This window comes from Coenobita brevimanus, chromosome 91 (genome assembly GCF_032717465.1).
Source record: "Coenobita brevimanus isolate Jiangsu-jjx chromosome 91, ASM3271746v2, whole genome shotgun sequence".
Lineage (NCBI taxonomy): Eukaryota > Metazoa > Arthropoda > Malacostraca > Decapoda > Coenobitidae > Coenobita > Coenobita brevimanus.
In genome coordinates this window covers 36,923,106-36,944,312 of record NC_137044.1, presented here as the reverse complement: position 1 = coordinate 36,944,312, position 21,207 = coordinate 36,923,106, and the positions used below count along the sequence as shown (strand labels likewise).

The 21,207-nt window shown below is 43.9% G+C and overlaps 1 protein-coding gene across 1 annotated transcript in view; it reads left to right on the top strand.

The window, feature by feature from the left end:
* The window catches only part of LOC145411964 (putative neural-cadherin 2), a 452,962-nt gene that overhangs the window by 281,885 nt on the left and 149,870 nt on the right, over positions 1-21,207 (top strand). Inside the window, exon 19 of the mRNA XM_080281935.1 lies at positions 327-497. Within this exon, the coding sequence (XP_080138061.1) occupies positions 327-497 (171 nt within the window). The remainder of the gene's footprint in view (positions 1-326; positions 498-21,207) is intronic.

The window sequence follows — 21,207 nt, the reverse complement described above, 5'->3', positions numbered from 1 at the left end:
CCTTCTTCCTATCACAGGCAGGAAAGAAAGTCAAAGTTTTTTGGAATACGATGAACAGCTGTGGTGATTCAAAGCTTTTCTAGACTTCATTGTAATAGCCTCATTATAAACTATTCCCCATTAAGTCTACACAGATTCACACTGCAACCTTAATTCTGGGTAAAATGTGTGAATACCTGGCTATAACTTCCATCCAACCAGGAGATAGTATTAAAGGTTGTGCGGACATTGTTGATTCGCGGGCGTAGAGTATGTACTTTCTTTGGGTAATGAAATAGTCACTGTCTCACGTGCTCTTTCCTCACTGTAACATGTCTTTTTTTCAGCTGGAGAAAGCTATGTACCTGCGTGTGGTCATTGATGATACTCAGATGGTTCAGTCAGGTGATGGTGGAGTTAGCGGTCAGCACTTATATTCTGCTCCTGACTCAAACTCACTCTCACCTCACCACCCACCATCCATGACATCCCTTGCCTCCGTTGTACTCCCACTGCAGGTAATTTACCGAATAAGTACAGAAATTTATTGAGAAAAATCTATCTGTCAATTGCTAGACAGCTAAATCTCCTAGGGGAAGGCCTCATACAAATTACCTCTATATCGTCCTTTTCCTCGCCATTTCACTGCCCTCCCTTCAGCCCAAGCCCCCCTCTCTCATATACCTCTCCACTACATCCCTCCATCACATCTTTGGCCTCCCCTCCCTCTCCACCTCACTCACATACATTCTCCTCGTTAGTTTCTCCCTCTCCATCCTCTCCACATGGCCAAACAACCTCAATATATTTCTCTCAATGCCTTCTGTCACATCCACATCCACACTACAACGCTCCTTCACTTCCTCATTTGTCAGTCTGTCTCTCCATGGAACTGCACCTGCTTCTCACAAATGACTGATTTCCACTGCTCTCACTCTCGACTTGTGTCCTTCCAACAAGGTCTAAGCTTGGCTTTCATGTGTTAGAGTTGATATCGCAATATTATCACGCAGCGACTTACTTCCATGCTTACTTTCTTATTTCTTATCACTGCTTTCAAAGAACCAGCAACATTTCTTCCTTGTTGTACCCTTTCAAGAACTTCATCTCCCAAACTTCCATCCTTGTCATCACACTATAACAATACTTAAATGAACTCACATTTTCGATTTCCTTACCATCCAACCTCACTGTGCAGTCAGTGACTTCATTCTCTCGAAGACTATAACTTTACTCTCCCTACATTCACTTTTAGATTCCTTTTCATAAACACTCTCCCAGACTCATTCACCAAGCTTTGCCGTTCCCCTTCGTCTTTACTCAACAGTACAGTATCATCTGCAAACAACAGAACAGGAAGTTTCCAAACGCTAAACCCTCTCTCATTAGGGCTGCTCCAACATCCACTGCCCTAGCAGCCCTAGCTTGTATCTCTTTTATAACCCCATCCATATTCAGATTGAACAACCATGGAGACTTGATATATCCCTGTTTCAGTCTAACATTCAGATAGAAAAATTCATTTAGTTCACCATCCACATCACCGCAGCCTTAGCACTCTCATACATACTCTTCATGGCATTCAACAGTTTCCCACTTACTCCTTATATTCATAATATTTTCCACAATCCTTGTCTATTCACCTTGTCTTATGCCTCCTCCAAATCCATGAAGGCCACAGACAACTTCTTCCCCTTCTGTAGAAACATTTCCACTAAAGACTTATGGATGAATTCTCTATCTGATCTACACAGCCTCTTTCCTTCCTAAAACCTCTTTGTTCTTCTCCACCCAATTCGTCTGTTATTTCCCAACTCTGTCAATATGTACCCTACCGTATACTTTTCCAATTACACTAAGAAGACAAATGCCTCTATGATTACCACACACTTCTTTTTCTCATTTTACTTTGGACAGGGAAATAATTATATGTAACTTCTAATCCTCCGTGACTCTACCTTCTTGCCAGGCCAATCTGCACATCTTTCATCATCGATGCTACTATTGTACTATCTTTCCTTCATGCTTCAGTATATCACATCACACTCCACCAGTTCCTGTGGCTTTCCCCATTTTGACTTACTGCTTCTACTACTTCCTTCCTACTTATCTCTTCCTCCCTTGCCACCTCCCTCCTTCTCACAGCCATTCCCCATCCACTTATACTAGCATTACTTTCATTCTTTATGTTTAACAGTTCCTTAAAGTTTTCTTTGCATCTGCTCACTTTTTCTTCCTTCTCCACTATCAATCTACTATTTTTACCTTTCACTTCCCTACTAACTCCTTTATCACCGTGTCAAACTCTCTTTACCTCCTTCCAGAACATTGTCATACATTGTCTCCACTTTAATCTCAAATTCCTTCCAAAGTTCACATCCACAATCATCTTTCTCTCTCTCAGTAATCTCTTCACTTCCTTCTTCCTCTCTACATATATGAGTAACTCTCTCCAGTCTCTGAACTTCCTCACTTCCTCTATGCTTCTGCTTCCCATCCACTTACTGTACGGTATGCTTTCTTCTTTTGCACCACAGCTTGTCTCACCTCTTCATTTCACCATGCTGTTCCTTGCACAATCTTTCCCCTTTTTCTTCACCTCACACACCACCTTACATACTGCACAGATTTCTTCTGTGAATGATTTGCATACACCTCCCTCCTCCCCCATCTGCTTCAGATCATTTTTACCCAATTGCTCCTTCACTTCTCTGTTATAATCAGCCTTTTTTCCATCCTCTTGCAACTTTTCTACCTTCCTTGTATTGACTACTTCTTCTTGTCCTTCTCTTCTTCTATTCATCCATCGCATTTGTACCTTGACTTGCACCACCACCAAGTGATGGTCAGAAAGTCCACTCCCCCAACCTCGGTATGCTCTTGCTTTCATTACATACCTTCTCATTCCCTGATCCACATGCACATAATCAATCATTGCTTCCTTTTCATTCAGTTCACCACCCACCCTTCTCATCATTTGCCACGTATACCAGTGGATCATTCTGTGTCTAAAGATGGTATTGGCTGTCACCAACCCCCTCCCCACACAAATGTTTACTAGAGCACTGCCATTCTTATCCACTTATCTTTCACTCTGTTTGCACAGTCTTCCCTTGGTGCACACACACACACACACACACACACACACACACACACACACACACACACACACACACACACACACACACACACACACACACACACACAGTGCACACGTTTGTAATCGTTCTCTCATTCTTACCCACACAATCCTTGAACCAGCATAGCCACACCCTGATATTCTCCTTCCATCTCCTGCACGCTGCAATACATACACCCTCTTTTGCTCTCTCATTCAATCCTACTTGAGTGCATATACCCCATCCATACTCCTACTCTCTCACACTTTCTCCCCATTAGTCTCAGTCAGTCCACATATGTCTACTTTTTCATCCTTAAGCACATGGACAATCTATCTCTTTCTCCTCATCATTTGCACACCACATGGATATCTGTACCATGTCCTTTGTACTGTTTTTGGACGTCGCCTGTTGGTCTGTCCAGGACTGAGTATTATTGTTTGTCTTTTTTGCTAGTTGTTTTCCGGGGAGGGGCACTAACCCTCCGCCAACCCACTTGTTTGCACATAGGGAACAGGTATTGGTTGGTTATAAGGTTACCACCCATAGTATTAAATGATTTCCTGGTTTACAGGAAATCATTTGACTTGTTACTCAGTGTAGAGTAAGCTTGGAATAGATTATCATCACACTGAGTGAGTGGATGATGGGCCCTCCATCGACCATAACAAAATACTACATGCATTAATACAGATTGATGCAAAAGAGCATTCATGGATATCTGTCTATATAGACAAATAGTCAGACCGAGTGTGCAAGTGTGCATGGGTGTGTATGGGTGGTTGCTTGTGTGTCAGGCCTTAGGTAACTCCATGCCTTTGCCAAAGCCCTAAAAAAAAGCTCCCACGCCCACCTAGTAAAAAAAATGAGTAACTTTTACCTGGCTTCACCCTTATCTACCTGGAATCATAGATTATTATTTGGAGACTTTAAACTTGTAGTCGGACTCTTGGAAGGAATTGCTAATATATTTTTCTCTTTCTGGCAAAATTGAAAGGAAGTATGGGATGGTTACTTTGTTTTTTTTTTCATGGGAGAGGGGGGAAGAGGGAGGGAGCTTGAAGCATACATCAAAATGTCTCACAAATTTGTTTATAAGGTTTGTTGGCACTTCTTTAGAGATTACTGTTTCTCTTACCGCTTTTGATTTGTTCATCACAGTGTTTGCAATACGGACAGAGATGTATATGTTTCAGAAGAAAACGCAGTTTTAAGAGATGTAAACATTTCTCTTAAAAATATGAAAAGAGGGAGACCCAAGGAAAAGATGGAATAGTAGCAGATGTACTGTCGGATACAGGTGTAGAACTACAAAACGGACTGGCTCACTTATTTACTCTATGTGGTCTGGTTAGTACTTGGATGGGTGACCGCCTGGGAACACCAGATGCTGTTGGCATCCCTACGTCAAGTGGGGTTGGTGGAGGATTAGTGCCCCTCCCTGTAAAACAATTAACTCTAAGCCCTTGGCCACCCTGTCTGGGATACATGGCGTCTGGCAATGAATGAATGAAAAATGAATAAAGAAGAAATTTCCCAAAACATGGTGTAATGCAAGACTCAAAAGGTCTTAGTAACTATCAGCCCATAAGCTTATTACCAGTTATTTACAGACTCATCACTAAAGTCTTTACGAGTAGAATAACAACAGACTTAGTAGAAAACGAACCTCGTGAACCGGCAGGATTCCGAAGCGGATATTCGCCTGCTGATCATCTACACACAATGAATCAGCTAACTGACAAAACCACAGAGTATGATGAACCACTGTGCGTAGGTTTTGTTAATTACGATAATTCGACTCAGTGGAGCACATAATAATATGAAAGTAATTGCGGGAACAAGGAATAAATGAGAACATCATAAAACTGCTCGAAAACATCTATCAAGAGGGAACTGCGTCAGCTAAATTACATCAAGACTCGGAAAAAATTACGATTGAGAAGAGCGTGCGACAGGAAGATACAATTTCGCCACAAGTTATTACGGCATGTCTAGGAAGTATTATCAGAAAGTTAGACTAGGAGAACAAAGAAGTAAACATAGATGGAGAAAACTTAAAACATTTAAAATTTCCAGATGATATTGTCCTATCTCAGAAACAGCAGAGACACTGCAAGAAATGTTAAATGACCTGAACAGAGTATGGCTAAAGATGAACCGGAGTAAAACTAAAGTAAGGTTTAATCCAAATACACCAAAGAGAGTCATCAGAATAAGTTAAAAAATTCTTGATGAAGTCGAGGAGCACAATTACTCCAGGCAAATGCTAAAACTAACCAAAGACCATGAAAGTGATGTGAAACGACTCATTACAATTGGATGGGAAGCTTTTAGTAAAAACAGAGATATCATGAAAAGTAGCTCACCAATATTTATGACGCGAAAAGCATATAACGAATGTATTATCCCAGCTTTAACGTACGGTTATAAAAGCAGAAAACTGACAATATCAATGGAAAAACAACTAAGCCGTTCTCAGACAGCAATGGAAAGATCAGTGTTGTGAATATCTTTAGTGGACAGGAAAAGATCAACTTAGGTGATGGAACAGACTAAAGTCAAAGACATTTTAGAAGTTATAAAAGAATAGAAATGGTGGTCGGGGAGTCATGTAGCAAGAATAAGGATAACTGATGGAGCAAGGGACTGACTGACCGGACTCCAAGAAATTATAAGCGTAGCAGAAAAAGGCCAGACCGGAGGTGGAGAGATGAGATTGAGATGTTTGCAGGCAAAACGTGACAGAGATTGGTTGAGTCAAGAAGTTCGTGAAAAAGATTGGTGGAGGCCTTTGTTCACCAAAGGACTTGCAGTGTCTGCTGCTGTGACTGCTGCTGCGGCTGATGCCCCTCCTGCTGCTGTTGATGATGATAATAATCTATCTATCAATTCTCAGACGCCTCAGTCCCGTATGGCAGTGGTTCCCAACCTTTTCTAACTCTAGCCCCCCCTCACTGAATGACACATTCCCTGCGCCCCCCTTCCTCAAATGCTGTATTTTACTGGCATAGTTGGCACATGTCAGTAAATATCATAGATTCTTAATCTTTGAAATTGTTTATATGTTCAGATAACTAGATTTCCTATTCATATCTGAAATATTTTCTTCATATTTAGAAATTACTGAATTCCATCACAATTTATAGTTTTCATATATAATTACCCTCTTTATCAAGCCTTCGCGCCCCCCAGGCAGCCCTTCGTGCCCCCCTAGGGGGGCCCGCCCCACAGGTTGGAAACCACTGCCGTAAGGGGTGACAACAAACAAATCGCCTCCATATTGCCCTGTCTCCCACCATTTCACTGCCCCCCCCCCCTCCTCCATGCTGTATACCTCTCCATTCCGTCCCTCCATCTCATCCTCGGCCCCCCCTCCCTCTCCCCCCACTCAACTTCACTCAAATACTCTCTCCTCCTTAGTCTCTCCCTCTCCATTCTCTCAACATGCCCAAACAACCTCAGCGTATTTCTTCTAACGATTTCTGTTATATCCTCACCCACACCACTACGCTCCTTCACTTCCTCATTAGTCAGTCTATCTCCATGTAACTTCACATGCTCCTCTCAGATAGCTCAATCCCACTGTTTTCACTCTTGACTTGTCTCAATAAAGACCAAGTTTTGTTTCCATACATTAGAGTTGGTATCGCAATACTATCATGCTGTGACTTTTTTACTCCATGCTCACTTCTCTATTTCTTGTTACTGCTTTCAAAAAACCCAGCAGCCTTTCTTACTTGATGCACCCTTTCTAGCATTTCTTCCTCCAAACATCCATCCTTTCTTATCGCATTACCAAAGTATTTAAATGCACTCACAATATCCACTTCCCCATCATCCTGCCTCATTGTACATTCGGTGACTTCATTTCTCTCGAAGACCATAACTTTACTCCTCCCTACATACACCTTTAGATTCCGTTTCTTACACACTCTCCCAAACTTATTTACTAAGTCTTGCGCTTCCCCTTTGTCTTCACTTAACAGTACAGCATCACCTGCAGACAACAGCACATGAAGTTCCCGATCGCTTCCCTCTCTCATTAGGGTCGCTCCAACATTATTATTATTATTATTTTTTTATGCGAGGAAGAAGGAACCAAAGGCCATGAGCCCGCAGTAACAGTTCCCTCCAAGAGAAAAACATAATACAATAGAGAGCCAAATTCAAGATCCGATCATTTTGAGATGCCTGGACACACTGCGTTTGAAAGACTGGAGATCATAGGCAGCAGGAAATACAGACAGAGGGAGACAGTTCCAGAGTTGACCTGTTGCATAAATGAAAGACTTGGAGTAACGGTTAACTCTTGCATTAGAGAGTTGGACAGAAAAGAGATGAGAGTTTGCTGCCAGACGGGTGCTACGCGCCCGTCGTAGAGGTGGAGGAATGCAAGCAGACAGTTCAGAGGAGCAGTGACCATTAAAGTAGCGATAGAAAAGAGATAAAGATGCAACAGTGCGGCGAAGAGACAGAGGTTGAAGGGAGTCAGTAAGAGGAGGAGAGTTAATGAGACGAAAAGCCTTTGACTCCACCCTATTGAGAAGAGCTCTATGTGAGGAGCCTCCCCACACATGAGAGTTGTACTCCACACAGGGGCAGATAAAACCTCTGTATAGAGTCAACAATTGTGCAGGGGTAAAGAAAGAGCGGAGTCGGCTTAGCACACCCTATCTCTTGGAAGCAGATTTTACAAGAGATGTAATATGATCTTTCCAAGATAAGTCCCGAGTAAATGAAACCTCAAGCATGTTCAAGGATGATGCAGGATTAAGCTGAATATTATTAAACATTAGTGGGTATACCTGTGGAAGATTTTGTCGGGTTGATAGGTGTAAAAACTGAGTCTTAGATGCATTAAAAACAACCAGATTATTTTTACCCCAGTCAGAGATACGAGCCAAGTCAGACATTAGGTGTGCCATAGCCACATCCCTTGTTTCTTGAAGTAACTGTTGAGATGGGCGTTGCGGGAACCGAATGGAAAGGTGAAGGGTGGAGTCATCAGCGTATGAGTGGATAGGGTTAGATGTACAGCTTAGAAGATCATTGATGAATAAAAGGAGGAGAGTTGGTGATAGGACAGAGCCCTGAGGAACACCACTGTTGATAGATCTAGGAGAAGAACGATGGCCGTCTACAACAGCGGCTATAGAACGACCAGAAAGGAAGCTAGCGATGAAGGCACAGATAGAAGGATAGAAACCGTAGGAGGGCAGTTTGGAAATTAAAGATTTATGCCAGACTCGATCGAAAACCTTTGAGATGTCAAGTGCAATGGCAAAGCTTTCGCCAAAGTCCCGAAAGGAGGATGACCAGGAGTCTGAAAGGTAGGTGAGAAGATCGCCTGTGGAGTGTCCCTGACGGAACCCGTACTGACGATCAGAAAGAAGTTTGTGATAGGAAAGATGCCTTAAAATTTTTCTATTAAGAATTGACTCGAAAACTTTTGAAATACAGGACGTTAAAGCAATTGGACGATAGTTGGAGGGTTGGGAGTGGTCACCCTTCTTTGGGACTGGCTGAATGAGAGCAAACTTCCAGCAAGAAGGAAAGGTACAAGTTGATAGACAAAGGCGAAAGAGTTTGCCTAGGCAGAGTGTAAGCACAGAAACACAGTTCTTGAGAACAACAGGAGGGACCCCATCAGGCCCGTATGCCTTGTTAGTACTGAGGCCAGTGATGGCAGAAAATACATCAGCTGAAGAAATTTTAATGTCAGCCTTGAGGAAGTCAGAGGGGGGAAGTGATGGAGGAACAGCATCGGAATCGTCTAAGGTGGAATTGGAGGAGAAAGTCTGTGCGAAGAGATCTGCTTTATCAGTAGAAGAAACATACACCGCTCTGCCTTGTATCTCCTTTTTAACTCCATCCATACACAGATTGAACAACCATAGTGACATGACACATTCCTGTTTCAATCCAACATTCATATAGAAAAAATAACTCGGGTCACTATCCACACGCACTGCAGCCTAAGCACCCTCATACATACTCTTCTCGGCATTCAACAACTCCCCGTTTACTCCATATATCCTTAATAATTATTTTTCAAGTTCTTTGTCTATCCATTTTCTCATATGTGTTCTCCAAATCCATGAAGGCCTACACCTTCATTCCCTTCTCTAGAAACTTTTCCTCTGAAGACCTTAGGATGAATATCTGATCTACACAACCTCTTCCCTACCTAAAACCTTCCTTCATTTTTTTTTTTTTTTATGCGAGGAAGAAGGAACCAAAGGCCATGAGCCCGCAGTAACAGTTCCCTCCAAGAGAAAAACAAAATACAATAGAGAGCCAAATTCAAGATCCGATCATTTGGAGATGCCTGGACACACTGCGCTTGAAAGACTGGAGATCATAGGCAGCAGGAAATACAGATAGAGGGAGACAGTTCCAGAGCTGACCTGTTGCATAAATGAAAGACTTGGAGTAACGGTTAACTCTTGCATTAGAGAGTTGGACAGAAAAGGGATGAGAGTTTGCTGCCTGACGGGTGCTACGTGCCCGTCGTAGAGGTGGAGGAATGCAAGCAGACTGTTCAGAGGAGCAGTGACCATTAAAGTAGCGATAGAAAAGAGATAAGATGCAACAGTGCTGCGAAGAGACAGAGGTTGAAGGGAGTCAGTAAGAGGAGGAGAGTTAATGAGACGAAAAACCTTTGACTCCACCCTATTGAGAAGAGCTGTATGTGGGGAGCCTCCCCACACATGAGAGTTGTACTCCACACAGGGGAGGATAAAACCCCTGTATAGAGTCAACAATTGTGCAGGGGTAAAGAAAGAGTAGAGACGGCTTAGCACACCCAATCTCTTGGAAGCAGATTTTACAAGAGATGTAATATGATCTTTCCAAGATAAGTCCCGAGTAAATGAAACCCCAAGCATGTTCAAGGATGATGCAGGATTAAGCTGAATATTATTAAACATTAATGGGTATACCTGTGGAAGATTTTGTCGGGTTGATAGGTGTAAGAACTGAGTCTTAGATGCATTAAAGACAACCATATTATTTTTACCCCAGTCAGAGATACGAGCCAAGTCAGACATTAGGTGTGCCATAGCCTCATCCCTTGTTTCTTGAAGTAACTGTTGAGATGGGCGTTGCGGGAACCGAATGGAAAGGTGAAGGGTGGAGTCATCAGCGTATGGGTGGATAGGGTTAGATGTACAGCTTAGAAGATCATTGATGAATAAAAGGAAGAGAGCTGGTGATAGGACAGAGCTCTGAGGAACACCACTGTTGATAGATCTAGGAGAAGAACGATGGCCGTCTACAACAGCGGCTATAGAACGACCAGAAAGGAAGCTAGCGATGAAGGCACAGATAGAAGGATAGAAACCGTAGGAGGGCAGTTTGGAAATTAAAGATTTATGCCAGACTCGATCGAAAGCCTTTGAGATGTCAAGTGCAATGGCAAAGCTTTCGCCAAAGTCCCGAAAGGAGGATGACCAGGAGCCTGAAAGGTAGGTGAGAAGATCGCCAGTGGAGCGTCCCTGACGGAACCCATACTGACGATCGGAAAGAAGGTTGTGATAGGAAAGATGCCTTAAAATTTTTCTATTAAGAATTGACTCAAAAACTTTTGAAATACAGGACGTTAAAGCAATTGGACGATAGTTGAAGGGTTGGGAGTGGTCACCCTTCTTTGGGACTGGCTGAATGAGAGCAAACTTTCAGCAAGAAGGAAAGGTACAAGTTGATAGACAAAGGCAAAAGAGTTTGCCTAGGCAGGGTGTAAGCACAGAAGCACAGTTCTTGAGAACAACAGGAGGGACCCCATCAGGCCCATATGCCTTGTTAGTACTGAGGCCAGTGATGGCAGAAAATACAACAACTGAAGAAATTTTAATGTCAGCCATGAGGAAGTCAGAGGGGGGAAGTGATGGAGGAACAGCACCGGAATCGTCTAAGGTGGAATTGGAGGAGAAAGTTTGTGCGAAGAGATCTGCTTTATCAGTAGAAGAAATAGCTACAGAACGATCAGAGTAGAAAAGAGGAGGGAAGGAAGATGAGGTAAAGTTGTTAGAAAGATTTTTGGCAAGGTGCCAGAAGGAGCAGGAAGAATTCGAGTTGGAGAGTTGAGAGCATTTAGTATGGATGAAATTATTACCCTGGGGGTAGGGGGGTTTCAAGAATACTCCCCCAGTATCCCTGCTTGTCGTACGAGGCGACTAAAAGGGTTGGTGGTGGGTTAGTGCCCCACCCCGTAAAAAGAACTAACTAAAAAAGGAAATAAAGCGCCTCGGACCCGGACGGACCATACGTTGACGACTAAGGAACGGACAAAGGACATTCTGAGAGTAGGAACGTGGAATGTGAGAGGAGTGAATGATGAAGTGAAAGAGAGAGAGATTGTCCAGGTGCTTGAGGATGCAAAAGTGGATATATGTGGATTGACTGAAACTAAATGGAAAGGTGAAAAGATGAGAGAATGGGAATACGGTGTAGGTATATGTGCGGGAGTCAGTGAGAATGAGAGGGCAAGAGAGGGAGTATGTCTGATGATAAGCAAGAAGTGGAAGGAGAATATAAGAGAGTATGGAACAGTGGGTGCAAGGATTGTATGGGTGAGGATGAAAGTAGGTATACAAGCATGGGCGATTGTATGTGTGTATGCTCCAACTGAGGATCGAGTGGCAAGAGTGAAAGATGAGTTTTGGGCGAGAGTAGAAGCATGTATGGACAATTTTGAGAGGAGCGAGAGAGTGCTGTTGATTGGAGACATGAATGGCAAAGTCGGGAATGTACGAGTGGATGGAGTGGTTGGTCAGTGGGGTGTGCCAGCGGAAGTAGATGGGAATGGTAGTGCTTTGGTGGACATCTGTGCTGGTAAGGGGTTGGCAATAGCCAACACCTACTTTCGTCATAAGATGATCCACCGGTATACATGGAGAGTAATGAGGAGGATGGATGGTGAACTTGTTGAACGAAAGGCAATGATAGACTACGTGTGTGTGTGGATGAGCGAATGAGAAGACAAGTGTTGGATGCAAGGGTGTGGAGAGGGTGGGGGAATGGAGTCTCGGACCATCACTTAGTGATGGCCAAGGTAGAGCTGCAAAGAAAGTGGTTGAGGAGGCGAAGGGGAAGACAGGAGGAAGCAGCTCCTGTGAGAAGAGTGGAGAAATTGCAAGATAGTGAGAAGAGGACAGAGTATAAGAGCATAGTGGAAGAAAGATTGGGAAGGTATGAGCTAGAGCAGATGGAAGGGGTGGAAGACGTATGTAAGATATTCACGGAAGAGATAAGCGCAGCGTGTGAGGTGGTTTGTGGAGTGAGGAGGAGATGCAAGGGTGTGCAAGGGACAGCATGGTGGAATGATGAGGTGAAACGAGCTGTGGAACAAAAGAAGAAGGCATATGGTGAATGGTTGGCGAGTAGAGGTAGGGGAGAAGATGAGAGAGAGAAGAGAGAGGTATATGTGAGCAGGAGAAGGGAGGTTAAGAGACTGGTGAAGGAGAGTAAGAAGAAAGTGGATGAAGAGTTTGGGAGGAATCTGAGTGTGAAATGGAGGGAGAGTAAGAAATTGTTTTGGAAGGAGGTAAAGAAAGTAAGGCAGTGTGAAAGGGGAAATAGTAGGGGAGTGAAAGATAGGAATAATAGATTGTTGGTGGAGAAAAGAGAGAAATTGAGGAGATGGAAGGAGCACTTTGAGGATTTGTTGAATGTAGAGAGTGAGAGCAGTGTGAGTATAAGTGGTTGGGGAATGGCTGGGAGAAGAAGAGAGATGAGAGGAGGGAGGAAGAGATCAGTAGGTCGGAAGTAGTGGAAGCGATGAAGAAGATTAAGCTGGGAAAGGCCCCAGGAATTGATGGAGTGTGTGGTGAAATGCTTAGGTATGGGGGTGAGATTGTTGTGGAGTGGATTTGGAAGTTGTGTAGATTGGCTTGGGAAGAGGGAAGGGTTCCAGAGAACTGGAAATCAGGTATAATTGTTCCTCTGTACAAAGGAAAAGGGGAGAGAGAAGTAAGTGGTAACCATAGGGGTATTTGCCTTCTTAGTGTGACTGGTAAAATATATGGTAGAATACTCATTGATAGGGTTAGGCATATGACAGAGGAGCTAGTTGGAGAAGAACAAGGGGGATTTAGGAAGGGAAAAAGGGTGTGTAGATCAGATATTTGTTCTAAGATGTTTAGTGGAGAAGTATCTAGAGAAGGGAAGGAAAGTGTACGCTGCCTTCATGGACTTGGAGAAAGCTTATGACAGAATAGATAGGAAAGGTATGTGGAAGGTATTAAGAATATATGGAGTGGAGGGGAAATTGTTGAGTGCTGTGAAGAGTATGTACGAGGGAGCTAGGGCTACGGTGCGAGTGGATGGTGAGCTGAGTGAGTTCTTTGATCTCAATGTGGGACTGAAACAGGGGTGTGTAATGTCTCCATGGCTGTTTAATATATATATGGATGGGGTCGTAAAGGAGGTACAAGGTAGAGCAGTGGATGTGGGGGTGGCCCTAATGAATGAGGGTGAGATTTGGAAGCTTCCGGTGTTGCTGTTTGCTGATGATACAGTATTGTTGAGTGAAGATGAATGGGAGTTGCAAGGTTTGGTGAATGAATTTGGGACAGTGTGTAGGAGAAAGCTGAAAGTTAATGTAAACAAAAGTAAAGTTATGGTGTTTGAGAGGAATGAAGTCACAGAGTGTGCAGTGAGGTTGGATGGTGAGGATATGGAGAATGTGAGTGCATTCAAGTACTTGGGTAGTGTGATGAGTAAGGATGGAACTTTGGGGGATGAAGTACGTGAAAGGGTACAGCAGGGAAGGAAGGTTGTTGGCACACTGAAAGCAGTGATGAGAAATAGGGAGGTGAGTATGGAAGTTAAGAAGTTACTGCATGATGGTATTGTGATCCCTACCCTGACGTATGGAAGCGAGGCGTGGACCTTGCAAGAGAGGGGAACAAGTCAAGAGTGAGAGCAGTGGAAATGAGTTACTTGAGAGGAGCATGTGGAGGACATGGAGGGACAGGTTGATGAATGAAGAAGTGAAGGAACGTTGTGGGGTAGATGTGGATGTGGTTGAAAAGATTAGGAGAAATACACTGAGGTGGTTTGGACATGTGGAGAGGATGGAGAATGAAAGACTGACTAAGAGGGTGTATGTAGGTGAGGTGGAGGGAGGGAGAGGGAGGGGTAGACCGAGGATGAGGTGGAGGGATGGAGTTGAGAGGTATATGAGGGAGGGGGGGTGAGTAGGGTGAGGGGAGTCAAATGGAGGGTGACAGAGTGACTTGGAGGCGTTTTGTCTGCGGCCACCCTTTGCGGGATTAGGGCGTCGGGCTATAGATAGATAGATAGATAGACGAAGAACAGACTTAGCACGATTCCGGGCAGAAACGTAAAGATGATGTGATTCAGGGGTGGGTTGGCTCCGGTACCTTTTGTAGGCCTTCTCCTTGTTGCGGACAGCATTAGAACAAGCGTGATTAAACCAAGGCTTTCTTGCGTTAGTCAAAGGATATGAGAAAGGAATGTATGCTTCCATGCCCGAGAGAATAACCTCTGTAATGCGCAAGGCACACTCAGATGGCTCACGGCCATGGAAGCAATAATCATTCCAGGGAAAATCAAAGAAGTACTGCCTGAGGGCCTCCCAGTCCGCGGCTCCAAAATGCCACAGACGACGTTTCCCTGGAGGGTCCACAGGCCGTACCGGAGTGATAGGACAGGTTAAGGTAATAAGGTTGTGATTGGAGGAGCCCAACTGAGAGAAAAGATTAACAGAGTAAGCAGAAGGATTAGTTGTGAGGAAGAGGTCAAGTATGTTGGAACTCTCTCCAAGGCGGTCAGGGATACGGGTAGGGTGCTGTACAAGCTGCTCTAGGTCATTAAGGATAGAAAAGATGTAGGCTTGTTCACCAGGTGGATCCGTGAAAGGAGAGGAGAGCCAAAGGTGGTGGTGAACATTGAAATCTCCAAGAATGGAGATTTCAGAGAAAGGAGAAATGGACAGAATGTGTTCCATCGTAGAAGATAGTCGAAGAATTTTTGATAGTCAGTAGAATTAGGGGATAAGTAAACAGCATAGATATATTTAGTCAGAGAATGACAGGAAAGCCGAAGCCAGAGTGTGGAGAATTCAGAAGAATCAAGTTCAGGAACACGAGAGCAAGATAGGTCGTTGCGTATATATACACAACAGCCACCTTTGGCTTTGAAATGAGTATAGAGAAAATAGGAGGATACAGAAAAGGGTTTGCTGTCGGTTGCCTCAGACAGCTGAGTCTCCGTTAGAAAAAGAAGGTGAGGTTTAGAGGAGGAGAGGTGGTGTTCGACAGAGCGAAAGTTAGATGAAAGGCCGCGAATGTTGCAGAAATGAAGAAGAAGAGAGTCACACAGTGGTTCCAGGCACTCGAGTCGTCACCGGGAGAGGGGCAGATGGCGGGGGCATTTATGGACCTCCCCCCGGGGACTCCGAGGCTTGATTAATCGACGCCATTTTGGTAATTTTGAATAGGAAGTGAAGTGTGTACTGTGCATGTAGTTTGGTGAAGATAGTTAGAGAAATTTGTACTGGAGAGCATGCTGGCCTACTCTCTGTGTAACTGAGACACTGAAAAAGTTCAGCAAAGGGGGATGGTCAGGAACTAGTCCTGAGGGCTGATGAAACGGGAGCTCCAGCTAATTCCTCTGTTGTTTTCGTCACTTTGTCAATAAGTATCCTATCATATACTTTTCCTATTACACTATGAAGACAAATGCCCCTGTGATTACCACAAGCTTCTTTTTCCCCTTTTCCTTTGTACTGGGGAGTAATTATACCTGACTTCCAATCCTCCAAGACTCTACCTTCCTCCCAGGCCAATTTGCACATCTTTCATATCCATTCTTCTTCTGTCTCTCCCCCATGCTTCAGCATTTCACCACACACTCCATGAATTACGGGAACTTTCCTCATTTTGACGCTTTTCATTGCTTCCACAACTTGCTTCCTTTAGATCTCTTCTTTCATTCTCACCTCCATTCTTCTCCCAGTCATTCTCCTGCCACTTATACTCGCATTATTTTCATTCTCTATGTTTAACGATTCCTTAAACTGTTCTCTCCATCTGCTCACTTTTTCTCCCTTTTCCACTAGTAATCTACCGTTTTTACCTTTCACTCCCCTACTAACTTATTTATCACCCGATCTGTGTCTCAACATTTTCTTACATTCCCTGCACTTTACACTCTACTTCCTTCGAAATTCCTCATCCACTCTCTTTTTACTCTCTCGTACTAATCTTTTCATTTCCTTCTATCTCTCTACGTATAACTCCCTCTTCCAAGTCTCAACTTCCTCCATGCTTGTCTCACCTCTTCATTCCACCAAGCTGTTCCTTGCATCTCATTATGTCTTCTCTTCACCCCACACATTACCTCGCATGGTGCACTGATTTCTTCCGTGAATATGTTACACACCCCTTCCATTTCCCCCATCTGCTTCAAATCATTTTTACCCAATCCAATTTTCTCTTATATTCAGCCTTTTTTTCATCCTCTTGCAACCTTCCTACCGTCATTGTACGGACTACTTCCTCCTGTCCTTCCCCACCTCAATTCCTCAATTGCACTAAGCTTGAACCTTGACTTTCAACACCACCAAGTGGTGGTCAGAAAGCCCACCCCCCTAACCTCTGCATGCTCTTGCATCCCTTACATATCTTCTCATTCCCTCATTCATTTCACCCACACATGTCATCATTTGCCAAGTATACCTGTACCTGTGGATCATTTTGCGCCCGAAGAGAGTATTAGCTATCACCAACTCCCTTTCCTCACAAACGTCCACTAGAGCACTGCCATTTTCATCCACTTCTGCAAGCACACCCCACTCACCAACTACCCCACCCACCTTCACATTCTCTACTTTTCCATTCATATCTTCAATCAAAAACACTATCTCATTTCTTTCAAACTTTTCCATGCATGCTTCCATATTTGCCCAAATCTATTCTTTCATTCTCCTTGCACAGTCTTGCGTTGGTGCATACACACACACAATCGCCTTCATTTGTAATCCTACTTTCAATCTTACCCACACAATCCTTGAACCAACTGAACCATACTCTCTTATACAGTATTCTCCTTGCATCTCTTGCACACAGCAATACATACACCCTCTTTTGCCCTCTCATTCTCACCTACTTCCATGCATACACCCCATCCATACTCCAACTCTATCACACTAGCACCTCACCATTTAGTCTCAGTTAAATCACTTATGTCCACTTTTGCACCCTCAAGCACCAGAATAATCTCTGTCTTTCCGCACCTTTTACATTCCATGCTACAGTACGAACTGTGTTCATTGTCCGGTGCCAGGTCATCACCAGTTTGTGCTTCGTGGTCCGAGGCTTCCGCTTTCTATTTTAGATGTTTTCTGAGGAGGGGTACTGACCCTCCGCCAGCCCACTTGTCGACACATAGGGAACACGTGATGGTTGGTTATAAGGTTACCATCCAGCGTATTAAATGATTTCCTGGTTTACAGGAAATCATTTAGCTTTCCACTCAATGTAGAGCTACCCCGAAATAGAGTACCACTACTCTGAGTGATATATATATATATATATATATATATATATAAAACGAGAGAGAGAGAGAGAGAGAGAGAGAGAGAGAGAGAGAGAGAGAGAGAGAGAGAGAGAGAGAGAGAGAGAGAGAGAGAGAGAGAGAGAGAGAGAGAGAGAGAGAGAGAGAGAGAGAGGTATAATCTGTATCCTGTAGCATTGCACTGCGGGACATACACCTCTCCGAAAAGTTTCCATAGGATTTTGTTTGAATGGGAAAACATCAGCATTACCTAGCCTGGCTGGCTTATGACTCAGGTGAGGGGAAAGCTTTTAGTTTGACTGCGGGTATAGTAAGGTTGCACCTCTCTAGTCTGGCCCTACTAGGTGGAAGCAGAACTGAAGCCAGCTCATCACTGTATAGCACTCTACGGGCAGGATTATCTGCACCGCTGAAGGGCCATCACCATCTTTTCCGGCTGGGGCTGGGGCGTAAGAAGGTCTCAGGAGAGGTGGGGGATGAAGTGGCCTCGCCCTCCTCTTCTCTGCCCTTCTTGTCCCTACCCTTAAAGGTGGGGAAGTGGGGGAGGAACACAGCCAATATACCCCTCGTGGCTGGCTTATGGCCCAGGTGAGGGGAGTGGTTTATTATGACTGCAGCTAGTAGGCTTTATAGCATGGTTGCACTCATCTTGTTTGGCCCTGTTAGGTCCAAGCAGTACTCTAGCCGGCTCAACAATGGAAAGCAGGACCCCATGAGCAGGATATCTATCTCTCTATCTATCTATCTGTCTATCTATCTATATCTATCTATATCTATATACCTATATCTATATGTATGTATGATGTATGTATGTATGTATGTATGAATGTGTCTATCTATGTCTGTCTGTATCTATCTATCTATCTATGTCTGTCTATCTATCTATATACAGTATATATACACACCTAGGCTTCTTTCCCTTGCATTAAAGGGGGGTAGCCGGGACAGGACAACACACTCCCCATTCAGTTATCCACACACACACACACACACACACACACACACACACACACACACACACACACACACACACACACACACACACACACACACACACACACACACACACACACACACACACACACACACACACACACACACACATTAACTTTGTATTTTAGTCCCTAGGGGAGAAGGGACAGATTCTCACTGCACTACACTGCACGAAGGTCAACTGCACAGAACAATCAGCGACATGTGCAGCAGAGCATGACAGCCGAGCTGGTTTACCCCTGCCACATCATAATGAACCCATCCCCTTACCCAAACCTGACCTGATCTGCTGATCAGACTTAATGTGGGAGAATAACCCCTCGGGGCCGCGTCATCATTTATTCATTCACGATTTCACTCCATTCATCCTTATCATGTGAGGCCAGTATTCCTTGCTCTACAAACATCCCTCTTGCATCTAACGCTTTCTTCAAACTGTCCATCCAACCTATTCGTGGTCTTCCTCTCAGTCTTACATCTTTCACATCTGATCCAGTTATCTTTTTCACCAATCGCTCTTCATGCATTCTCACAATATGCCCAGATCATCGCAACACTCTCTGTTCAGCTCGTTCAGCCATCTCCCGCATAACTCCAGTTCTCCTTCTCACTTCATTTCTCACTCGATCCATACCCATCACTCCACACATACTCCTCAGACACCTCTTCTCCATTACATTCAAACTCTTCTTCTCTGCTACACCCATATTACATGTTTCAGACCCATATATTGCAGTCAGTACCACTACTCTCTCACGCAGCCCTCTCTTTACACCCATTCAAAGTAAACATCTAAACACATTTTTCATTCCTCCCAACACCTTTCCTACTTGATTCATTCTAAACTTCACCTCCACATCAATTCTTCCATCCACAGCAACATGTGACCCTAAATCTTTATAACACTATTCCTCCTCAACTATCTCACCATTCAGAACCACATTCATCTTCCTGCCATTTACCAACTTCGTATACACTTCATCACTTTACTTTTTCTCTCATTTATTCTCAATTTCATCCTATCATACACCCTTCCAAACTCCTCTACCAACTGTCTCAATCTCTCCTCCGAATCAGCCACAGTGCAGTATCATCCACAAACAGCAGCTGATTCAGATTCCACTCTCTACCACCAGCTTTCACCAGACTTAAACCTCCACCTAACACTCTCGCATTCATCTCCATTACAACACCGTCCATATAACTATTAAACAACCAAGGTGACATCACACATACCTACTGCAGCCCCACTCTTATGGGAAATCCCGTCACTCACATTATTCCCCACCCTTACACACTCTATTATTAACATAAAATCTCTTATCTTCTCTTAACAACCTACCATTTAGTCCCTGCAGTCTCAAACTAGTCCACAAAGCCTCCTTATCAGTTCTATCATACGCTTTATCTAAATCCATGAATGCCCAAAACATATCCTTACCTTTCGCTACATACTTTTAACACACCTATCTCAGAGCAAACACCTGATCAACGCATCCCCTCCCTCTCCTGAAGCCATATTTCTCTTCATCAGTCACTCCCTCTATACTGTCTCTAACTCTCTTAACACTCTACCATACACCTTACCTACAACACTCAACAGACTTAAACCCCTAAAACTAGTACATTCATACTTATCACCCTTACCTTTATACAGCAGAACCTCACACACTTGCCCAGTCAATTGGCACGATACTGCTCACAAAACGCACATTCAACGATCTTACTAGCCATCCAGCAATAGTTACTCCACCACTTTTCAGACATTCCACAGCACAGACATCCATACTGGCAGCTTTCTCTGCTTTCATCTCCTTTACTGCCTCCTGCACTTCCTCCGTCGTGATCAATGAATCATTCAAGTCTCCCAACACATTTATTCCTTGCACCCTTCCATCTGCCACAGTATCAGCCTCCCTTTCCTCCCCTACATTTAACAATCATTCAATATATCTGTCCATCTGTTACAGCATCCATCTCAGTTAACATCCTTCCATCCTCTGTTGTTACTAGCTCTTCCTTCCGAGATTCTCCCCTTCACACTCTTTTCGCTTCCTTCCTAAACATATTCCTATTCTGTTGTAAATTCTCAGTCAACCTACCCCACCTCTCATCTGCTCCCAAACACAGCCCACGCACTGCTCTTTTCGCCCTATTCCTCTGTTCTTTATGCCTTTCATATGACACCTCATCCTTCCTCTGGAGCCACACTTCATATGGACGTCTCTTCTCAGCTACAGCCAAACTTACTTCCTCGCACCACCATTCACTTCTCCTTCTTACACCATCACCCACTTGTCTCACACCACACACCTCTTCTGCACACCCCACTACAGCACTCTTAAATAACTGCCATTCCTCCTTCTCACCGTCATTTTCCTGATCTTTAACTGTGTTCCACTCCTCTTTCAACTTCTCCATATATATATATATATATATATATATAAATTTGGTTTTACGCCAGGTATCCCCGAAGGGCTAAGGCTTTGCCCACGGGTAGAGGACTTTGGACTGGACCGTGTAGCATTTTATGACCGGATGCCCTTCCTGATGTCTACCAATGACCCTTGGG